This window comes from Furipterus horrens, unplaced genomic scaffold (assembly GCF_987537825.1).
Source record: "Furipterus horrens unplaced genomic scaffold, mFurHor1.1.pri manual_scaffold_4, whole genome shotgun sequence".
NCBI classification, from domain to species: Eukaryota; Metazoa; Chordata; class Mammalia; order Chiroptera; family Furipteridae; genus Furipterus; species Furipterus horrens.
The window spans coordinates 608,431-625,067 of NW_028327174.1; the positions used below are offsets into that span (position 1 = coordinate 608,431).

Consider the following 16,637-nt stretch of genomic DNA (forward strand, 5'->3'; position numbering starts at 1 on the left):
CAGACAGGCAGCAGGCCGCTCCAAGGGTCAGGGCTGCGTCCCCTCGAACCAGGCTCTGGGCCAGCAGAGGGCCAGCAGGACACCGCCAGGAACTTTGTGCCGTGGAGCTCAGTACCCCCGTCCTCAGGACCTTAACTTTCAAAACGGAACCCTGCGACGGCAGCGCTTCCAGTTGGCACAGGCGCGGCTGGGTGGGACTCCCCCTCGTGTCCTGACCACAGCACCCCCCAAGTCAGAAATGCTGGTGACCGTGGGGCCCCCGCCGCCTCTGCAGTCTGTAGCTGACTGGACCGGGGCTGCCCGGGCACCTCCAGGGGCTGATCCAAGTCCTGCTCCGTTGGGGGTATCACAGAGTTGGTGAGCGTGGGGGCAAGGAGGGCTCACGTGAGTGCCAGGCCCAGCGTGCGCAGAGGACGGGGACGGGCAGCGGAGGCCTCGCAGGGAGCGGGCCGGCTGAGGCCTGGGCCGCCCCACCGCCCAGCAGCTCCCTGGCCGGACGTGATGAACGCCCCTACTGCTGAAGCCTGGGTCGAACCCTTTCAGAGAAGTAGGAAAGTGCATCAGTGCTCGTCCCTGACATGAGCCAGGCGACCGTCACACACGTGTGAGCATACGCAGAGCCCAGTGTGGCCTGCAGAACCCCAAGGGACAAGGAGCCCCAGCTTGTGACTAGTGAACTGGAAGCAGAACAACACTTTGGAGACTTGACCCACTCAGAGTGTCAGCCCAAGCCCTGGTGTATGGACGTTTCCCCATGTCAAGCCCAGCTGGGTACCAGGTGAGAGGCCAGGGCCCCCAGCCAGAAGGCCATCCACTACCCTGCCCTGTTGGGTCTTGGGAGGAGGGACTAGTAGCCCCAGATAAGACGCTAAGGGACTCTCCCTTCAGGAAAGCCATGAACCCAATGCTCAAACTCCACCACATCCACTTGGGCCATTTGGACTCACCTCCTGGGCCTGGTTAGACCCAGCACAGGGAAGACTGGTGATAGCCTGAATCCCGAACTGTTTACGTCTTTACCCGTAGAACCTTCTACAGGAATTCCTACGTGAGTCATGGGAGCTTCGCGTCAGCACGACTCATCAGCGTGTCCCTAGTGAGTGCTCCCTGGGCGTCAGGAACAGAAGCTGGCCTCGGGAACGTGCCACAGCAGACCCAGGCGAGAGGCTACATACACGGCCATGGCAGCTGTGCAGCTGCCAGCGGCTCTCTCAGAAATGCTGTTGCGAGAACCAAGTCCTCGCCTCTCCTGTGTCCTGCGTGGGGCGGAGTAAAAATTCAAAGGATGCATGAATGCGGCTTCTATGTATATCGGCCCCCAAAGAAGATGACTATGTTATCATCCGAAGAATAAAAAGCCAGTGTCCTCCAACAGCAGAAAATTGCAAATAAAGTTTAATTTCAGAAACTTGAGTTCATCATTTATAAATACACTAAAACATAGTTGATGCAAAGCCAGATTAATCGGTACAGTATTTTGACAAAACAACTTTCCAGTGGGGTCCTAGGCAATGAGTGACTTGCTTTACCTGGCATATTTGTTATGAAATAAGCAAATGAACCCTTCTCTAGATGTTGAAGCAACAACTCTGAAGACATATTATTGTTAAAAGAATCTGACAACCGATATTTCATTCTGATGTCCTCGGGATTCTTAAAATACCCGTGATGGCTGAGTCTTCCCTATTATAATAAAAAATCTAAACACCTAAGGCTATTCTTACAACTGTAATATAACAATCTTCTTCCCTGTTAATAAGCCACCTAACAAGAATTTTATGTGTGATTTGATCAAATTGGAGGATCACTACACAAATTTCTAAGGACAGCTTCAGAGTGTAGAGCCCCTCAGTCAGAGGCGCGGAGGTTTAATCACCAGGACTGCTGTAAACGTGCTGTGTTGTACACCGACTGGACAACTGGCAGCAAGGAGCTCATTATAAGTGGTCAGGATGTCTCCAAGTTAACCGATCGTGTGAGACCTGGACATCAAGAGAGAACATGGGGAAGTTCTCCTTAGCAACTGCCATGTAACCGACATTCCACGGTACATGTAAGTTTAGTTTTGTCTTCAAATGCCACATCTCTGTCATAGTGAACAGTTATCTTCCTGAATATTCTCTGCACTCCTCATGTACATTATAGCTGCAGTTAAACACTGCTCAGTCAGGAGGCCTTCAACTTCACCTCCGAGTTACAGATTTTATTGGACAGCCACAAAAGCTGTTTTGTTGCAGTAAAAACAATTTTTAACTAAAATACAGTACCTGATTTGTGGTTTTTACATAATTGAATTAAAAAAGTACAGAATAAAATTGTTTACATCTTCTCTGTCTTTCTAGTTAAACAAATTACTACCCCCAGCTTTTAAAAAACTTTACAGTTATGGATTAAAACCTAATCATATTTCATAATTGACAAGACAGGCTAGTTCTAGTGGCTCTTAAGAAATACACCATGTACCTGGCCAGAAGGACTAGGAGTAAGGCACATGTAGAAGTTACGGTGAGTCTGGAAGAAAAACTCAGCGTGGACCTGAGAGTGCCTGGTCCGATGTCCTCTCTGGCCCCGACTGGAGCAAGCCACCAGGCCATGACGAACAGCTGGTGCCTAACGAGCAACATCATCTTTAGCCTGGTGGCTCCATTGTGATTTTAATACTGAAAGTATATTAAGGGAAGGTTCACTTTCAAAAAGATAAGTTTTTCAAAATGTTCCATCATGAGCCTGGACTGGCCAAAGCTACCGTTTTCGGTGGGTGTGCTGAACAGCCTTTCCGAAGGGACGATACTTGGGGGACAGCCCAAAAACCTGACGGCCAAGGCTGACAGGCCTGGCCAGGACGACCTCTTTAGGTTCCAGTAGGTGAGTGGGTCACAGCTGTGTTCAAGCACCTCCTCCTCCAGGTACGCGAGCACCATGGCCTCAGGCACCTTCGTCTTTTCTCTCTGGTCTTTCTTTTTTATCGTGGCCATGAGTGACCACAGGCTCTCGTCCCCAGTGGAGTCTCTTGATGGAGAGCCCGGATCACACCCATTGGAGACAGGTGTGTCCTCTGAGGTAGAATTCAGCATTTCTAGTTCCCTGATTAAATCCTGCTTGTACTGCTCTGCCTCCTCCTCGGAGAACAGGGAGGCCTTGTAACGAGGGTCCAACAGTGTAGCAAAGATATACCTGGGGTCGTGGAGGGTGGCAGACAGCCGGCTCACCATGGCTTCCTTCAGAGACTTCAGCATGGTGTCGATGCCCATCGTCTCGTCAAACAGCATCTCGATTTTCCTGTTCAGGATGTGGATCATGGGGATGACCTGGCTGAGGGTGGACATGTGGCCGCTCATCTCCCGACTCGCAGCATCAAAGGGCTTCAGCGCATGACACACAGACTGCATGACCTCCCACTGGTCACAGCTGATCAGTTCTCTGAAATTACACTCAATGGACATCTCATTAATTGCCCTCTTCTGTTCAATGAGCCGTTCAAGCATATGAAGCGACGTGTCCCACTTGGATGGAACGTCCTGAATGAGGTGGTGCGGTGGCAATTCATACTCCTTCTGCAGCTCTGCCAGTTTCTCTTTCGCTTTGTGTGATCGAAGCACCCGCTCGCTTATCTTCCGAGCGATACTGAGTAAGTTCTGGACCATTCTCTGGCTTTTGATGGCCTCGTTGACAATGAGATTCACCGTGTGACTGAAGCACTGCACGCTGGAGTGCTCCCCTTCATTCAGGGTCTTCCCTATGCTGGGGTTGTCAGTCACCGTAATGCCAACCTGAAGGCCAGTGGATGTCACCCAGGCCTCCCACCAACATTCCAGCTGCTTCTGAATGCTGTTGCCGCTGTAGTCGCAGTCCACCTGGGACACGTCTAACAGGGCTGAGCAGTGGTGGTCCTCACAGTGCGGCCGGACCGAAGACTCGAAGGTGACCCAGTGAGCAGTGAGTGTCAGGTACTCCCGGGTCTGGCTACTCATCCATATTCCAGATGTGAAATGGACCACGCCACTCTCGGCCTCCTTAAGGTGTGACATAATGATCTGCTTCACATTATCGTACATTCCTGGGATAGCTGTCCTGGAGAAGTAGGAAGGGGACGGCAAAGAGTACTGAGGTTTCAAGTATTCGAGCAGCCTGTTAAAGCCAACATTGTCTACAAAAGAATATGGCTGAAGGTCAAGTGCAATCATTTCGGCTATGAGACTTGTGATCTTTTTGGCAACTGGATGAGAATCATAAAACTTCTCATCGGTGTCATCAAGGGAGGAAGCTCCTGACAGTTCTGCACTCAGGGGCACACGAACGCCTGGTGGAGGGGGCAGTGTGGCCTTGGGGACGTCAGTCGTCAGCACACTGCCATGGAACCTCTGTAAGTGCCTCAGAAGACAGCTGGTGCCCAGGTTCGTTGGCTTCTTCCCCCTGCTTATGGTGCGGCCACAGTGCAGACACACGACTTTAGTGGGGTCTGCTGAGCAGACGGAAAAATGATTCCACAGCTTGGAGGTCTTTTTGCTATGAACGGGAACCAGAGCTGGGTTGCTTTTCGGGACCACTGCTGGCAAGTCAGTTAACCTGGAGGAGGAACTTTCTGCAGAAGCCAAGGTGTCATATGAAGAATTTGCCAAACTGTCCCCCAGCAGGCCCTTTTGGTTTCCAACGACTTCTGGGTGGCGTCTGTAGAGATGCCGCATCAGACAGCTGGTGCCCACGTCACCCTTCTTCCCCCGACTGATGACACAAGCACAGTGTCTGCACACTGCCTTCAGACTGTCCATGGGGGCCAGCGAGAAGTGATGCCACACCTCCGACTTCAGTCTTTTCATGACCTTTTTGTTCTGTTGAAATACAGCACCAGACTCGAACATGGGAAGGCTCGACCCCTCACACTGCTGCTTCTCAGGAGAGGACACCAACAAGGCCTCGCCAATGTCATCAGAGGATGACAGTACGGATGAGTCTTCCGTTAGCCCGTCCCTAGGGTTGACACGGGCTGGCATGTCCTCAGTCAGCCGGTCGGGGGAGGAGGACACCAAGGGGGACTCTTGGGCTGGCTTCCCTGGTGATGAGGACACAGACCTTGGGTCTCCCTCGGGAGGTGGGAGAGTGGGCAGCAAGGTGGGGGTGGTGGAATAGGGGGGCGGCATGCCTGAGCCTCCGCTCTTCTCCTGCAGCACAATGGCGCGGTGTGCCCGCCACATGTGCCGGATGAGGCAGCTGGTGCCCAAGTCCTTCCCATTCTTCCCTCTACTGAACTCGTTCATGCAGTGAATGCACACTGCTTTGGAGCTGTCCAGAGGCGACAGGTAGAAGTGCTTCCAGACTGCGGACCACCTTCGCGACCCAGAGGTGCTTTTCGGAAGTGGGAGGCTCTTCTCTGGCCCGTTCTCTGCAGCATCGTCATACTGGGACGTGGGGAGGGGTGGAGGCGGCCCCACCAGGGTGTCCTCCCGGCTATATTTCTCGGAGATGGACAGGTCGGAGGGGACCTCTTCAGAAGACACAACAGACACAGATCCCTCTGTCACTTGATCGGGAGATGGGGTCTTGGAGGCCATTTTCTGAACAAGTTTGATGGGTGACAGTATGGTGCCCATGTCTCTAGTGTGTGCGGGCTGTGCTGGGAGCAGTAGGGCAGGTGAGGAGAGGGAGGCCAGCGTGGACACACTGCCATCTTCCTGGATGAGCACCGTGGGATGTGCCCTCCTCACGTGCCGCATGAGGCAGCTTGTGCTCAGGTCCTTCTCATTTTTGCCACGGCTGAACTCTTTCATGCAGTACACACATACTGCCTTCGTGCTATCCCGAGGAGAGATGAAGAAATGTTTCCAGGCTGGAGACTTCTTCCTGGAGCTCATGTTGCGGGTGGACAGGAGGCTCTGCGTCACAGCCTCCATGGCGACGTCATACAGGGTGCTGCTGTACTGGGAGAAGAGAGCTCCGTAGTCATCCTCGTGGTCAGTGGGGAAACACTTCCCCGGGGGCTTACAGCTGTAGCTCGCTTCTCTGATCTCTGCCTGTTCATCACCACTGTCAGCTGCTTTCCTGTCCTCTTGTTCAATTTTAAAATCCATTTTTTCTGAACTGTGATTCGGACTTCGACCATCATCTTCCTCTTCTATTTTAATACTTATTTTATCAGGAACAAAATCATCATCCCCTTTGGGATGGGTTTCCTGGTTATTCTCCATGACTGACCATAACTATTCTGGCTGTGTCATCACGTTGAAATCTGTGTTTGGTAAAAAAAGTGATGCAAACACTCATTTGTGCCCCCAAATGTACATTATCTTCAGTGTTTTTCAAATAATTGCTTCTTTTGGGATGTTTATGAATACGGCTAATCATAAATGTTACTGAAAACCAGAAGGTGTAATGCATTTGTGTAACCCCTCAGGGTGCAGACTGCTGCCTTCGGGAGTTCTGTAACGTACTTCATGGTGCCAGTACAGACTCACACCCTGCAGACCTGCCTGCTGTCTGGGAAGCAGGGTCGCTGCCATTTTGATGGTCCTTCTGCATTACCTACGAAAGATGAAATCCTGTCAAGCACCAAACTGAATCACACATTTCACACCTGTAGTCCCAGGGACATAACAGTCTCAGTATGCATCAAGTAAAATTCTGTAATGGTAACTTAAAGTAGAAAAACTTGTTCCTTGGCCTTTGTACAACCCACTTACATAATCAAAATTCACTAAAACTGCAAAATAAGTGAAAAAATAAAGACGAGAATATAAATTTAAGTGATGTATTAATAATGGATTGAGAGAATACAGTAAAAAGCCTACAGCAGGATGCAGAGATGGGTGTGGTCTAGAACTGACGTCCTCACCCACCAAACAGTGTCCCGGAGGCACCTGGTGGGGCTGTAATTAGCAAAGCTGAACTTCCTGAAACCAGATTCCATTCCCATTTGCTATAAAAGCTGACACGTAAACCAGGAACAAAAAGCCTGCAGCTACCCTCTGAAATAATCAATTCAAAGACTAAACACTGGCTGACATAGGGAAAATGAGGTCCCTGCATCCAAGAATGGAGTCCTGCCTGCAGGGAACACCCATCCTCAAGAACTAGGACCCCCAGCAAATGCTAGAAACTAGGACACGTGCTGTTCTGAGGCACACGTGAGCGACCCGCCGTGGAGACAGGCGCAGGCAAGAGCAGCACAGCCGCCAGGCTGAAACGTGAAGAGCGGTGAAGAGGAGAGGCAGCAACGGAGCAGTTAATGAAAAGGTATAAAAAGGCGACAAAGACCCGTTCGTGGCCATTTGGAAGCACATGTACCAGGAAGAGCATGCTTACTGTAATAAAACTAGACTTCATATAAGCTACAAAAATCTCTAAAAAAACCCAAAACCAACCAATAGGGGGTTTAATATAAATGCTTCCAGAATAGAAAGACTCTAAAGTACACAAGCCAAAACCAGAATGCCAAGTGCTGGGGACAGAAAACAGATTTGTGACCCTCTGGCTCAGCCAGACGTCAAATAAAACCCAATACAGAGGACAAATAAAGAAAATGGGAAGGAAACACTCTGCTCGGCCGCGGTGGAGGGCACGGTGAGGGAGGACCAGGGCAGTCAGGGCAGTCAGGGCTGTGCTGGGAGGGGAGAGCCAGTTCTCCCCCACTCAGCTGCCCGGAACTGCCCCAGGCGCATGGGGCCTGCCTGGCTCGGGGAGGGCCATGCTCGGGGGAGCAGGCAGAGGTTGCTGGGCTGGCTGGGCTGGGCTCTGACACTGGCTCTGCCTACGTGTTCAGACTGTTCACGCAGAGAACAGGCTTAGGCATAACCCTGGTGCCTGCTCCATCCCTAGCAGCTGGCAGGAGGCTGCCCAAGACTCGCTTGGTGCCTCCAGTAGCCATGTAGACCCTGCATCCTTGCCACCTCATGCTCATCCAGGGCCAGCACAGCCCAACTGAGGCTGCTGAAAGGTCCTGGGTGCCAAGGATGAACACCTGGTGCCAGATGTGGTGCCAGCCAGCAGGGTCTGTGCCCAAACCCGTGTGAGGAGCAGTGGGCTGCCTACCTTCATTCACTGCAGGGAAGCTCGAGCCCCTACACAGAAAAAAAGACCCTAGCTTGTCTCAGATGTTGACAGCGGCTATTTATGTATAGCAGCAGGACACAAATTATGAGTGCATGTATATGTTTATCAAGTTGTATAATTTATGTTAATTATACCTAATGTGAAATAACATGTTTTATCTATAGATATGAGGTCTGTCCATAAAGTATCCAGCCACAAACTGGAGGGGAGGGGGAGAGACATTTATTGAAGAAGATACAAGAAACATTGTACACAGGACAAGAACGCCTCAGTACTCTTCAAAGCAGGCACCTTGGGACCTCACACAATTCTCCCAATCACCATCAGCTGCCTGTTGTAGTTTCCTAAATCTCATCTTAAATCTCTTCCTTTTGAAAGGTGATTTTAGTTTTGGGAAAAGCCAGAAATCGCAGGACACCAAATATGGGCTGTAGCGGGGCTGGGTCACCTGGGTGATATGCTCTTTTGCCAAAAAACTGCACCAGACGTGATGCATGAGCAGGTGCATTGTGATGAAGCTGCCAATTACCAGTTGCCCACAGCTGAGGCCTTCAGAATCCTCCAGATAGTTTCTAAGGGGGAATGTTCAAGCTTGAGGCAAAATTTGATGCAGATTCATTGCTTTACTCAGTCATTTTGAATGCGAGGACCACAGCGCCCATGCTCACTCAACGGCATCTACTGCCCCCCACTGACTAGTACAGTGAAGTCGTCATTGTTCACATGTGCGCATTCCAGTCCACGCTCCTTGGCTGCCAGGTTACATGATGTTGTGCAAACTGTTCTTGTTACATTAACAATGGCTGGACTTTTTCACGTACACACACACACACACACTACATGATGTGCAAACCGTTCTTGTTATATTAACAATGGTTGGACTTTTTCACGTACGTACACACACATACACACCCCTCTGCTCCCAGTTCCTGCTAAATTCGGTCTTTGACCCTGGTTCATGACACAGAGCTCTTGAATGACAAAAGGACCACTTATTCTAATGAGGTGACTCTGGGTGGCTCCTAAATGGGGGCTTAGTACTATACAGACTAAGCCATGATTAGAAGCTTGGGACCACAGCCCTACACCCTCCCCCTTCCTCTGGAGAGGGGCCGATGGCTGGAAATTGGGTTAGTAACTGATCATGCCTACGGGTGAAGCCGCCATAAAAAATCCCCAAAGTACAGGGTTTGGGTAACTTCTAGTTTGGTGAACACAATAAACAACAGAAAAGGATTAAGGTCAAATCCCACAAAAAGATGAGAAGAAAATAATGAAGAACAGAAAAACATCTCTATAGATAATGAAAGCACACAAGAAAACCAAAGCCTCAAATTAAATAAAAACTGTAACTTCAAAATAAACTAATGATATTAAAAAATAATACAAAAGAACAACATAAATCAAGGATAGAAGAACACTGAAATGAGGTTGTGGATTCTAGGAAAATAGAAATAAAGTAAAATATCACTTCAAGAATAAAGACCAAATTATAAGCAACATAAGAATAAACAAACTCCACAGATGATTGCTTAAGATAAACTTTTTTTTTTTTTTTTAAGAGAGGGGAAGGGAGAGAGAGGGAGAGAAACACCAATGTGAGAAACACTGAAAGGCTGCCCTCTGTATACGCCCCGACCAGGGACTAAACCCACAACCCAGTCACAGGAATTGAACTGGTAACCTTTCGGTCCACAGGATGACACCCAACCAACAGAGCCACATGGGCTGGGGCAGAGAAGGATTTTTTTAATGAAATAGAAATTAAAGCATAGACTCAAGAGAAACTGACCAGTTGAAAAGACAGGTAAAGAAGATCCACATATGTACAATCAGAGTAACCCTCACGGAAAAGGAGGGACAAAGCAAGAGACAGAAAACTGAAAACTTAAAAACCTTTCCTGAAGTAAAAACTACCGTCTGAAAGAGCACACCACGGAGCTGAGAAAACCCACCCCGAGGCATACTGCAGTAAACTGGACCTAAGAAAAAGAAACGCCACTCAGGCAAAAAACAAAGTCTTTATAAGGGAAAGAATATACAACTGTCCTGAGTTTGACAGTGATGTCTCATGCTGGAAGACAACCGAATAACAGATCTAAGATATTCAATGAAAGAAAATGTGAGCCGAGGACTTTTTATATCTAGTACATTTGCCTTTCAGGTGTAAGGGATGCAGAAAACCTATTACCCGTGTGCAAGAACGAGGAAACAATTTTTGCACATGTCCTTCCCAAGAAACCTGCTGCAGAACCTCAACAAAGAGCCCAGCGAAACCGACGTCAGGACAGGGTGCACCAGCGCCTGCAGAGCTGAACCGAGACGGCGAGGGTTCGCGGCAGGACGCAGTCAGCAGTGGCTGCGTGTGCCGCAGAGTCAGGGGCGGGAAGCCTTCTGCACAAAACGTTTGACCTGCTTTCCGAAGTGACCCTGGTGGCGGCTGTGCTGCCACTGCTGTGCTGAGCCTGCAGCGTGGCGAGGGCCAAGGCAGATGAGCAGCCCGTCTATTGCTCCCATCGCCTCTGTCCCCCAGCAGTGGGATTCTCCGGGCAGAAAGCAGGCAGACAGGCGATCCAGAAGGTCAACTAAACATCCTGCAGCCGGTGAAGGCACAGCAGCCCCAGCTCTGTTCACGGTGAACGCCTAGACACCACGACCGACTCGGCACCCACGAGCATTCCTCACATCCAGGTCGTGGTTTTGGAACACTGTTACCCATTACAACGGGCTCCTTGAGGGCACGGCTCCCTCCGGCGGGGCAGGAAGGACACAGGCCAGCCTGGGACGTGATGGAATTCAGAGAGCTAGGTGCTGTGGAGGCCACCACCGCGCTGTGGAAGGTCCAGGAACCACTGTCCCAAAATGGGACAGTGTGAACATAAAAAGGCCCGTGATCGCATTAAAATTTGTCCAGGATGTTTACACCAATGAGTTCATAATACCAAAGTAAAATCAAATGGCCACCTTTGGAGAATGACAGAAAAACGATTCCTTAGTTTGAAAACTGACAGAGAACTGAGCAGGGACCTTCAGCACTAGGTGACCACACAGTGAGGACAGGCGTCCCTTGCTCGAAGGGCAGCAGGAGCAGCCAGCGTGCCGCTGCCTCGCAACTTCCCACGGACTGACACATGTGGCACATGCTACGCTGGCCACCAATGTCCCAAAGATGCCACACGTTTGTGCCTCCTGATGGAACACCACCACACCCCCTCAAAGACCTGCCAGAGGTCAAGCCTGAATCTGATCGAGTTCCAGAGCCAACTACGGACACACAGGAAACCAAGGACACAGGAACGTGTTCTACCCACCAGAGGACCGTTGTCAGGAAAATCTCGGCCGAGGAACATGGGTCCAACCATGGGGCCTCCTCCACAGGTAACGCCCACAGGAAGTGGGAGGATGATACGGGACTGAAGTGTCATACAAACAGGTAACGCTTTACTATTTGAAGGTGCACAGTTCAGTCACGAAACTAGGGGGAAAAGTAAGAGAGTAACTGCCCTTAAAGGCAGGTCAGCGGTGACTTTTGTCAGGAAGGAGACATGACTGGTGGCAGGATGCTGGGGAGCCTGACCTAAGAGATGGTTATAAAAGTATCCACCTTAAAATAACTCCTCAAGCTAAATACTGATTTTATGCAGTTTCTATATCAGTGCTGTACCTCAAAGAAACTTAACCCTGGCTGGTGTGGCTCAGTGGATTAAGCGCCGGCCTGCAAACCAAAGGGTCACTGGTTTGATTCCCAGTCATGGTACACGCCTGGGTTGCAGGCCAGGTCCCCAGTTGCGGGCGCGTGAGAGGCAACCGTGCGTTGATGTTGTTTCTCTCCCTTTCTCCCTCCCTTCCCCTCTCTCTAAAAATAAATAAAATCTTTTAAAAAATAAAGAAGCTTAAAAAAAAAAAAGCGCTCATGAAACTATATTAAGGAGGGTATTATGGTGCCAGGGACTAATGGACCAGCCACAGACTGCAGAGGCCAGGGATAGGCCCAGACACAATGCTGCACACCCCCGAGTTTTCCTTCCCGAGATGCTGCAGAGCAGAGGGTCTTTTAAATAAACGCTGCCAGGTCAATCGGATCTACGAAAAAATGACACCCGTTGACCCCTAGCTCATGCCAGCCCCCAAATCAGCTCCAGGTAGATGGCCCAGTAAAGGCAGCACCGTAAATACAGGAAAATATCCTTATACCTTTGATTTAAACCAAGAGGACTAATCACTGAGGGAAGATGGGTAAATCAGGCTACAGTAAAGTTTAAAAAATTGCCCTGACCGGTGTGCCTCAGTTGGTCGGGCATCGTCCAGTGACCGTCATCCTGCAAACCGAAAGGCTGCAGGTTTGATCCAGTCGGGGCACAGGCCTAGGGTGCGGCTTCGGTTGGGGCACGTGCAAGAGGCAGCCATTCAATGTTTCTCTCCCTCCCTTCCCCTCTCTCTAAAATCAACGAGCATGCACTCGGGTGAGGACTGAAACCAAAGGCCGGGCGAGGGCCCCGGCAGGGAGGCTCAGTTGGCTGGAACGCTCTGAACACCAAAGGGCTGTGGGGTCAGTTCCTGATCAGGGCAAACACCTGGGTTGTGGGTTCAATCCCCGGGCAGGGCATGTATCAGAGGCGGCCTATCGATGTTTCTCTCTCACACTGATGTTTCTTCCTCTCTCTCTCAAATCAACACAAACATATCCTCAGGTGAGAAAAGAAGTGGGTAAAGGGGAGAGACAGGAATGCAGAGGGCTGGGGCCCTGGAAATGTGGGGGCCAGAAATCAAGAGGGAGGCCAGGAATGAGGCTGTGACTTTTTATGCAGCTACATTCAGTAAAACAAAGTATAAATAAGAACAATGGATTCTGATAGCTCATGTCCTCAAGTCCTGAAATTTAAGTAGTGCTTAAAAATCCAAGAGCAGTTAGAAGATTGACAGTAGCTGACTGTGTGCAGAGAAGCTCAGAAGGAAACTGAACGCAGGGGACAGAGAGTGGGATGGGCTTCTAGGTAACATGGGAGGCTCCTTGCTCTGCGGGGCGCGAGGCCACTCATCTGCTTTGGTCCCCTCTCAGGCAATCATCACAAGGAAGAAGGAGGAAATCGGACTGAAGGGGCTGAAGCTGGGCCAGGAAGGAAACGGCAAGTAGAAGCTAGAGAGAAGGACCGCACTGACCACCATCACGGCTCCTCGTGCGCCAACAGCTCCCGTGTCCCATCTGGTCCCTCTCCAAACGCCATGCAGGACAGGGACCTGAATCACAAACAGAGGGACGTCCCTCACTGTCCATAGGGCATGGGTTCCGGGACCCGCCCCGGATAACACAATCAGTGGGTGCTCAAGGCCCTATGTAAAGGCAGGGTACAGCTGACCCTTGGACAATGCGGGGTCAGGGGCAACACCCCACAGTCAAAAGTCACATATAACATTGGACTCCCCCCAAATAAACTACTGATAGCCTACTGTGGGCCGGAAGCACTCTCAGTAATATAAACAATCCACTAACACCTACTCTGTCCACGTAGTTACATAATATATTCTTACAACAGAGAAAGTGTTAAGAAAATCACAAGGAAGAGAAAGTACATTTATAGTATTTATTGAAAAAAAAAAACCCAAATAAGTGGACCCTGGCACTTCAAAATCCCGTTGTTCAAGTCAACTGCATTTGCATGCAGCCTACACACATGTCCCCTGTCAACTGTGAGTCATCTCCAGAGCCCTCCTGCACCCAGCACAATGGAAACAGTAGTCACACGGTGCTGTTTCGGGAATAACGGCAGGAAAGAAGTCTGTACGCGTTCGGCGCAGGCACCACAGGCGACATCACAGGCCCAGTACACAGCACACACCGGCAGGAACATAAGCCTTTTTCCCAGTCCTTTCGACTGGCTCGCAGATGTGGAACCCCGCACAGAGGGCCACCTGTCCCTTCAGGAAGGGAGTCCTGCACAGCAGCTGCTTTGCACAGAGTTCAGTCAACAGCCCTAGTGATTTACTCACAAACATTTCTCCAAGGTGTGAAGGACATTCTTTGCACGGCCCGAGTGGCTTACGGACCTCACGGAGTTCACACCCAGGAATTAACGGGAATAAGTGCGTGTGTGCACATCTGTGCATGCGTGTGCGGCGCTGCTAAGCGATCACCTGCCGGGTGGACTAAGGCTGAGTTCTCTTCCAATGTCGGAGATGGACTGTGTCCTCCGCTACGTTTTGAAGATTCACAGACTATCTCTAACTCGTCGCAGAGCCTTTCCTGAGAAAACGTGAATGGTGACAAGCAGACAGAGGCTAAGGATTACAGGTGGCACATCCCTCAGGGACACCCGAGGGAGGCCACCCAGTCTGCAGTCAGACTCCTTGCAAGCAGCGTCCTCTCCCCAGATCACTCGGATTAGGGACAGGAGTGAATTTACAATGGAAATCGGGCTTACTCATCGCATTAAAGAAAGAAAACTCCTCCTAAGCCTGAACTAGTCTTCTAATTTTATCACCATGTTATAGAGAAAACATCAAAAATTAGTATTTCTTACAGAAAGTCACAAGGATGCCCTTGCTTCATAGAGCAAACCGACCTCATTAAAGGCTAAAGTGGAGTTTTAAAAACCGGGAACTTTGAAGTTAAGTTTAAACAGGTTAACTTCCCATTTTTAAGGAACACAAGAGTGTTGATGGAGGCTTCTCCCCGAAGGCTTAACCTGGAGATGCAGGTGTCTGCGAACGTCCCCCAGAGGCGGAGGCAGCCCAGGGCGCAGCGGAGGCTGGCAGGTCACAGAAAAACGAGAGAAGATACACAGATGACTAAGTTCACTTGGGCCTAGAAAAACAGCTGCTACTGGAAAAACATGTGAAATTCTGCTGAGCGATCTGATTCAGTTTTATTACACTTGGTCCTATCCAGAAACATATAAAAAGTAGAAAACTTCAAAAGCCTGCAGCGATAGTGAACTCGTCTTGCCTGCCTTCTAAGACTCATTTAAACGAGGGGTTATTCGTCCTGGAAATGCCGGCGAAAAGGAAAGTTTTTCTGGCGGAAAGTTCTACAAAGCACAGTCTGCGAGGCCGTGCGGGGTGCCGCCCGAGAGCGAGGCGCCTCCACACCTGTCTCCGCGCGGGAGGGGCCGCCGCGGCCGCCTGCCCGGTGACCCCCGCCCGACACCCGCTCTTCTCGGACGACCTCCGTCCTCTCCGACCTCGCCGCCCGGCCGGCCCCTGCGAAAACGATACCCGTCCGCGCGCGCAGACCCCCGCGTGGCCACCCACGCCTACGGCACCCACAGGAGCCCTTCCGTCCGCACGAGCCACCCCGTGGTCACCGCGGCGGCCGGGGTCGCACCCACTTTGACCACTTGCGGTGTTTCGTCCACAAAACCCTGCGGCCCGGAAAGCGCGCCTCGGGGGCGACCACGCAGCCGGCCGGCTCCCCGGGCCCGCCGCCCGCCAGCTGTCAGCCGGGGCCGCGGCCAGGGGCAGGCCCCGCGCGGCAGGCATCGCGGCCCAATGGGCGGCCCGGGCGGAGTTCAGGCCACGGGAGGCCGCGTCCGCCCGGTGGCCAACCCCGAGCCCTAACTGGCGCAGGCAGTACCGCGGCGGCGCGGCTCCGGCCTGGCCTCGGACCCAGACTCGGCTACCGACCCCGGCTCCGACCCCCGGCCTGGCCTCCGACCCCGGCCACGACCCCCGGCACAGCCCGGCTACAGCGTCCGGGTCCGGCCGCGAGCTCGCGGCTGAGGCAGAGCCGGCTCCGGCCGCGCACTCACCGCGGACGCCGGGCTCGGGCGGCGGGGCTCCCGCCGGGTGCAGACCACGGACGGCGCAGGCGGACGGACGCGCTTCCATTCATTAGCCGCCGCGGCTTTGTCTGCCCCCGCGGCCCCTCCCGCCGCCTCGGACGCCCGCCACCCGCCTGCCCGCGACGCCGCCGGACGCCGCACCCCTCCCAGGGCCCCGCGCGGCGCGAGGCGGGGCCAGAGGAGGAGACGGAGAGCGCAGGCGCAGTGACGAAGGGCCGGTTCCGCCTGAGGCTTCCCGCCTGGCTCCGCCCAACCCCAAGAACCTGCGTGAGAGGCTCCTGGTGCGGCTGTGCGCAGGCAGACCACGCAGGCGCAGAAGCCGCGCGACAGCCCGGCCCCGCCCCCGCCGTGGGCCTGACCCTTCTGCTCAGGGGCGGAGTCACACTTAGGCCCCGCCCCGGCCCGGCGGGACCAACCGCGCAGGCGCCGTCCCAGGCTTCGGCCACGCCCCCGCCCAGGACCGGACTCCGTACTCAGGGGCCGGGTCGAGCGCCCGCCCGGCCTCGGCAGGACCGACCTCCCTGTGCTGTCGTCCAGCCTCGGCGTCTCCGCTGGAGGGTCCCGGGGCCGTGGCGGCGCCGTTGGGCGCCAGTCTTAGCCCGCTGGTGCGCGTAGGTGTGGCAGGCGCGGTCCGTGTGCGCGGTCCCGGCCGCGTCCCGGCACCCAGTCCGCCGGGCCTCGGAGCACCGGGGCCGCCCGGTGCCCACTGGGCAGCGCCCGGAGGCCGGCTCAGCTGAAGCGGCACCGGCGGCCCTGCTGCTTGCACAGGGGCTCCGAAGGCGGGGGGCGCTCCCCCGCGCGGCCCGTTCTCCGTGG

At 52.7% G+C, this 16,637-nt stretch overlaps 1 protein-coding gene across 1 annotated transcript; it reads right to left on the reverse strand.

Moving 5' to 3' along the window:
- Positions 1 to 1,541: 1,541 nt before the first annotated feature.
- ZBED4 (zinc finger BED-type containing 4) lies at positions 1,542 to 15,939 on the reverse strand. Its single transcript, XM_090272245.1, has 2 exons — positions 15,789 to 15,939; positions 1,542 to 6,516 (listed from the first exon to the last, which is right to left on the reverse strand). The coding sequence occupies exon 2, from the start codon at positions 6,180 to 6,182 to the stop codon at positions 2,655 to 2,657; it is 3,528 nt and encodes a 1,175-aa protein (XP_090128371.1). The 5' UTR covers positions 6,183 to 6,516; positions 15,789 to 15,939; the 3' UTR covers positions 1,542 to 2,654.
- Positions 15,940 to 16,637: the final 698 nt, after the last annotated feature.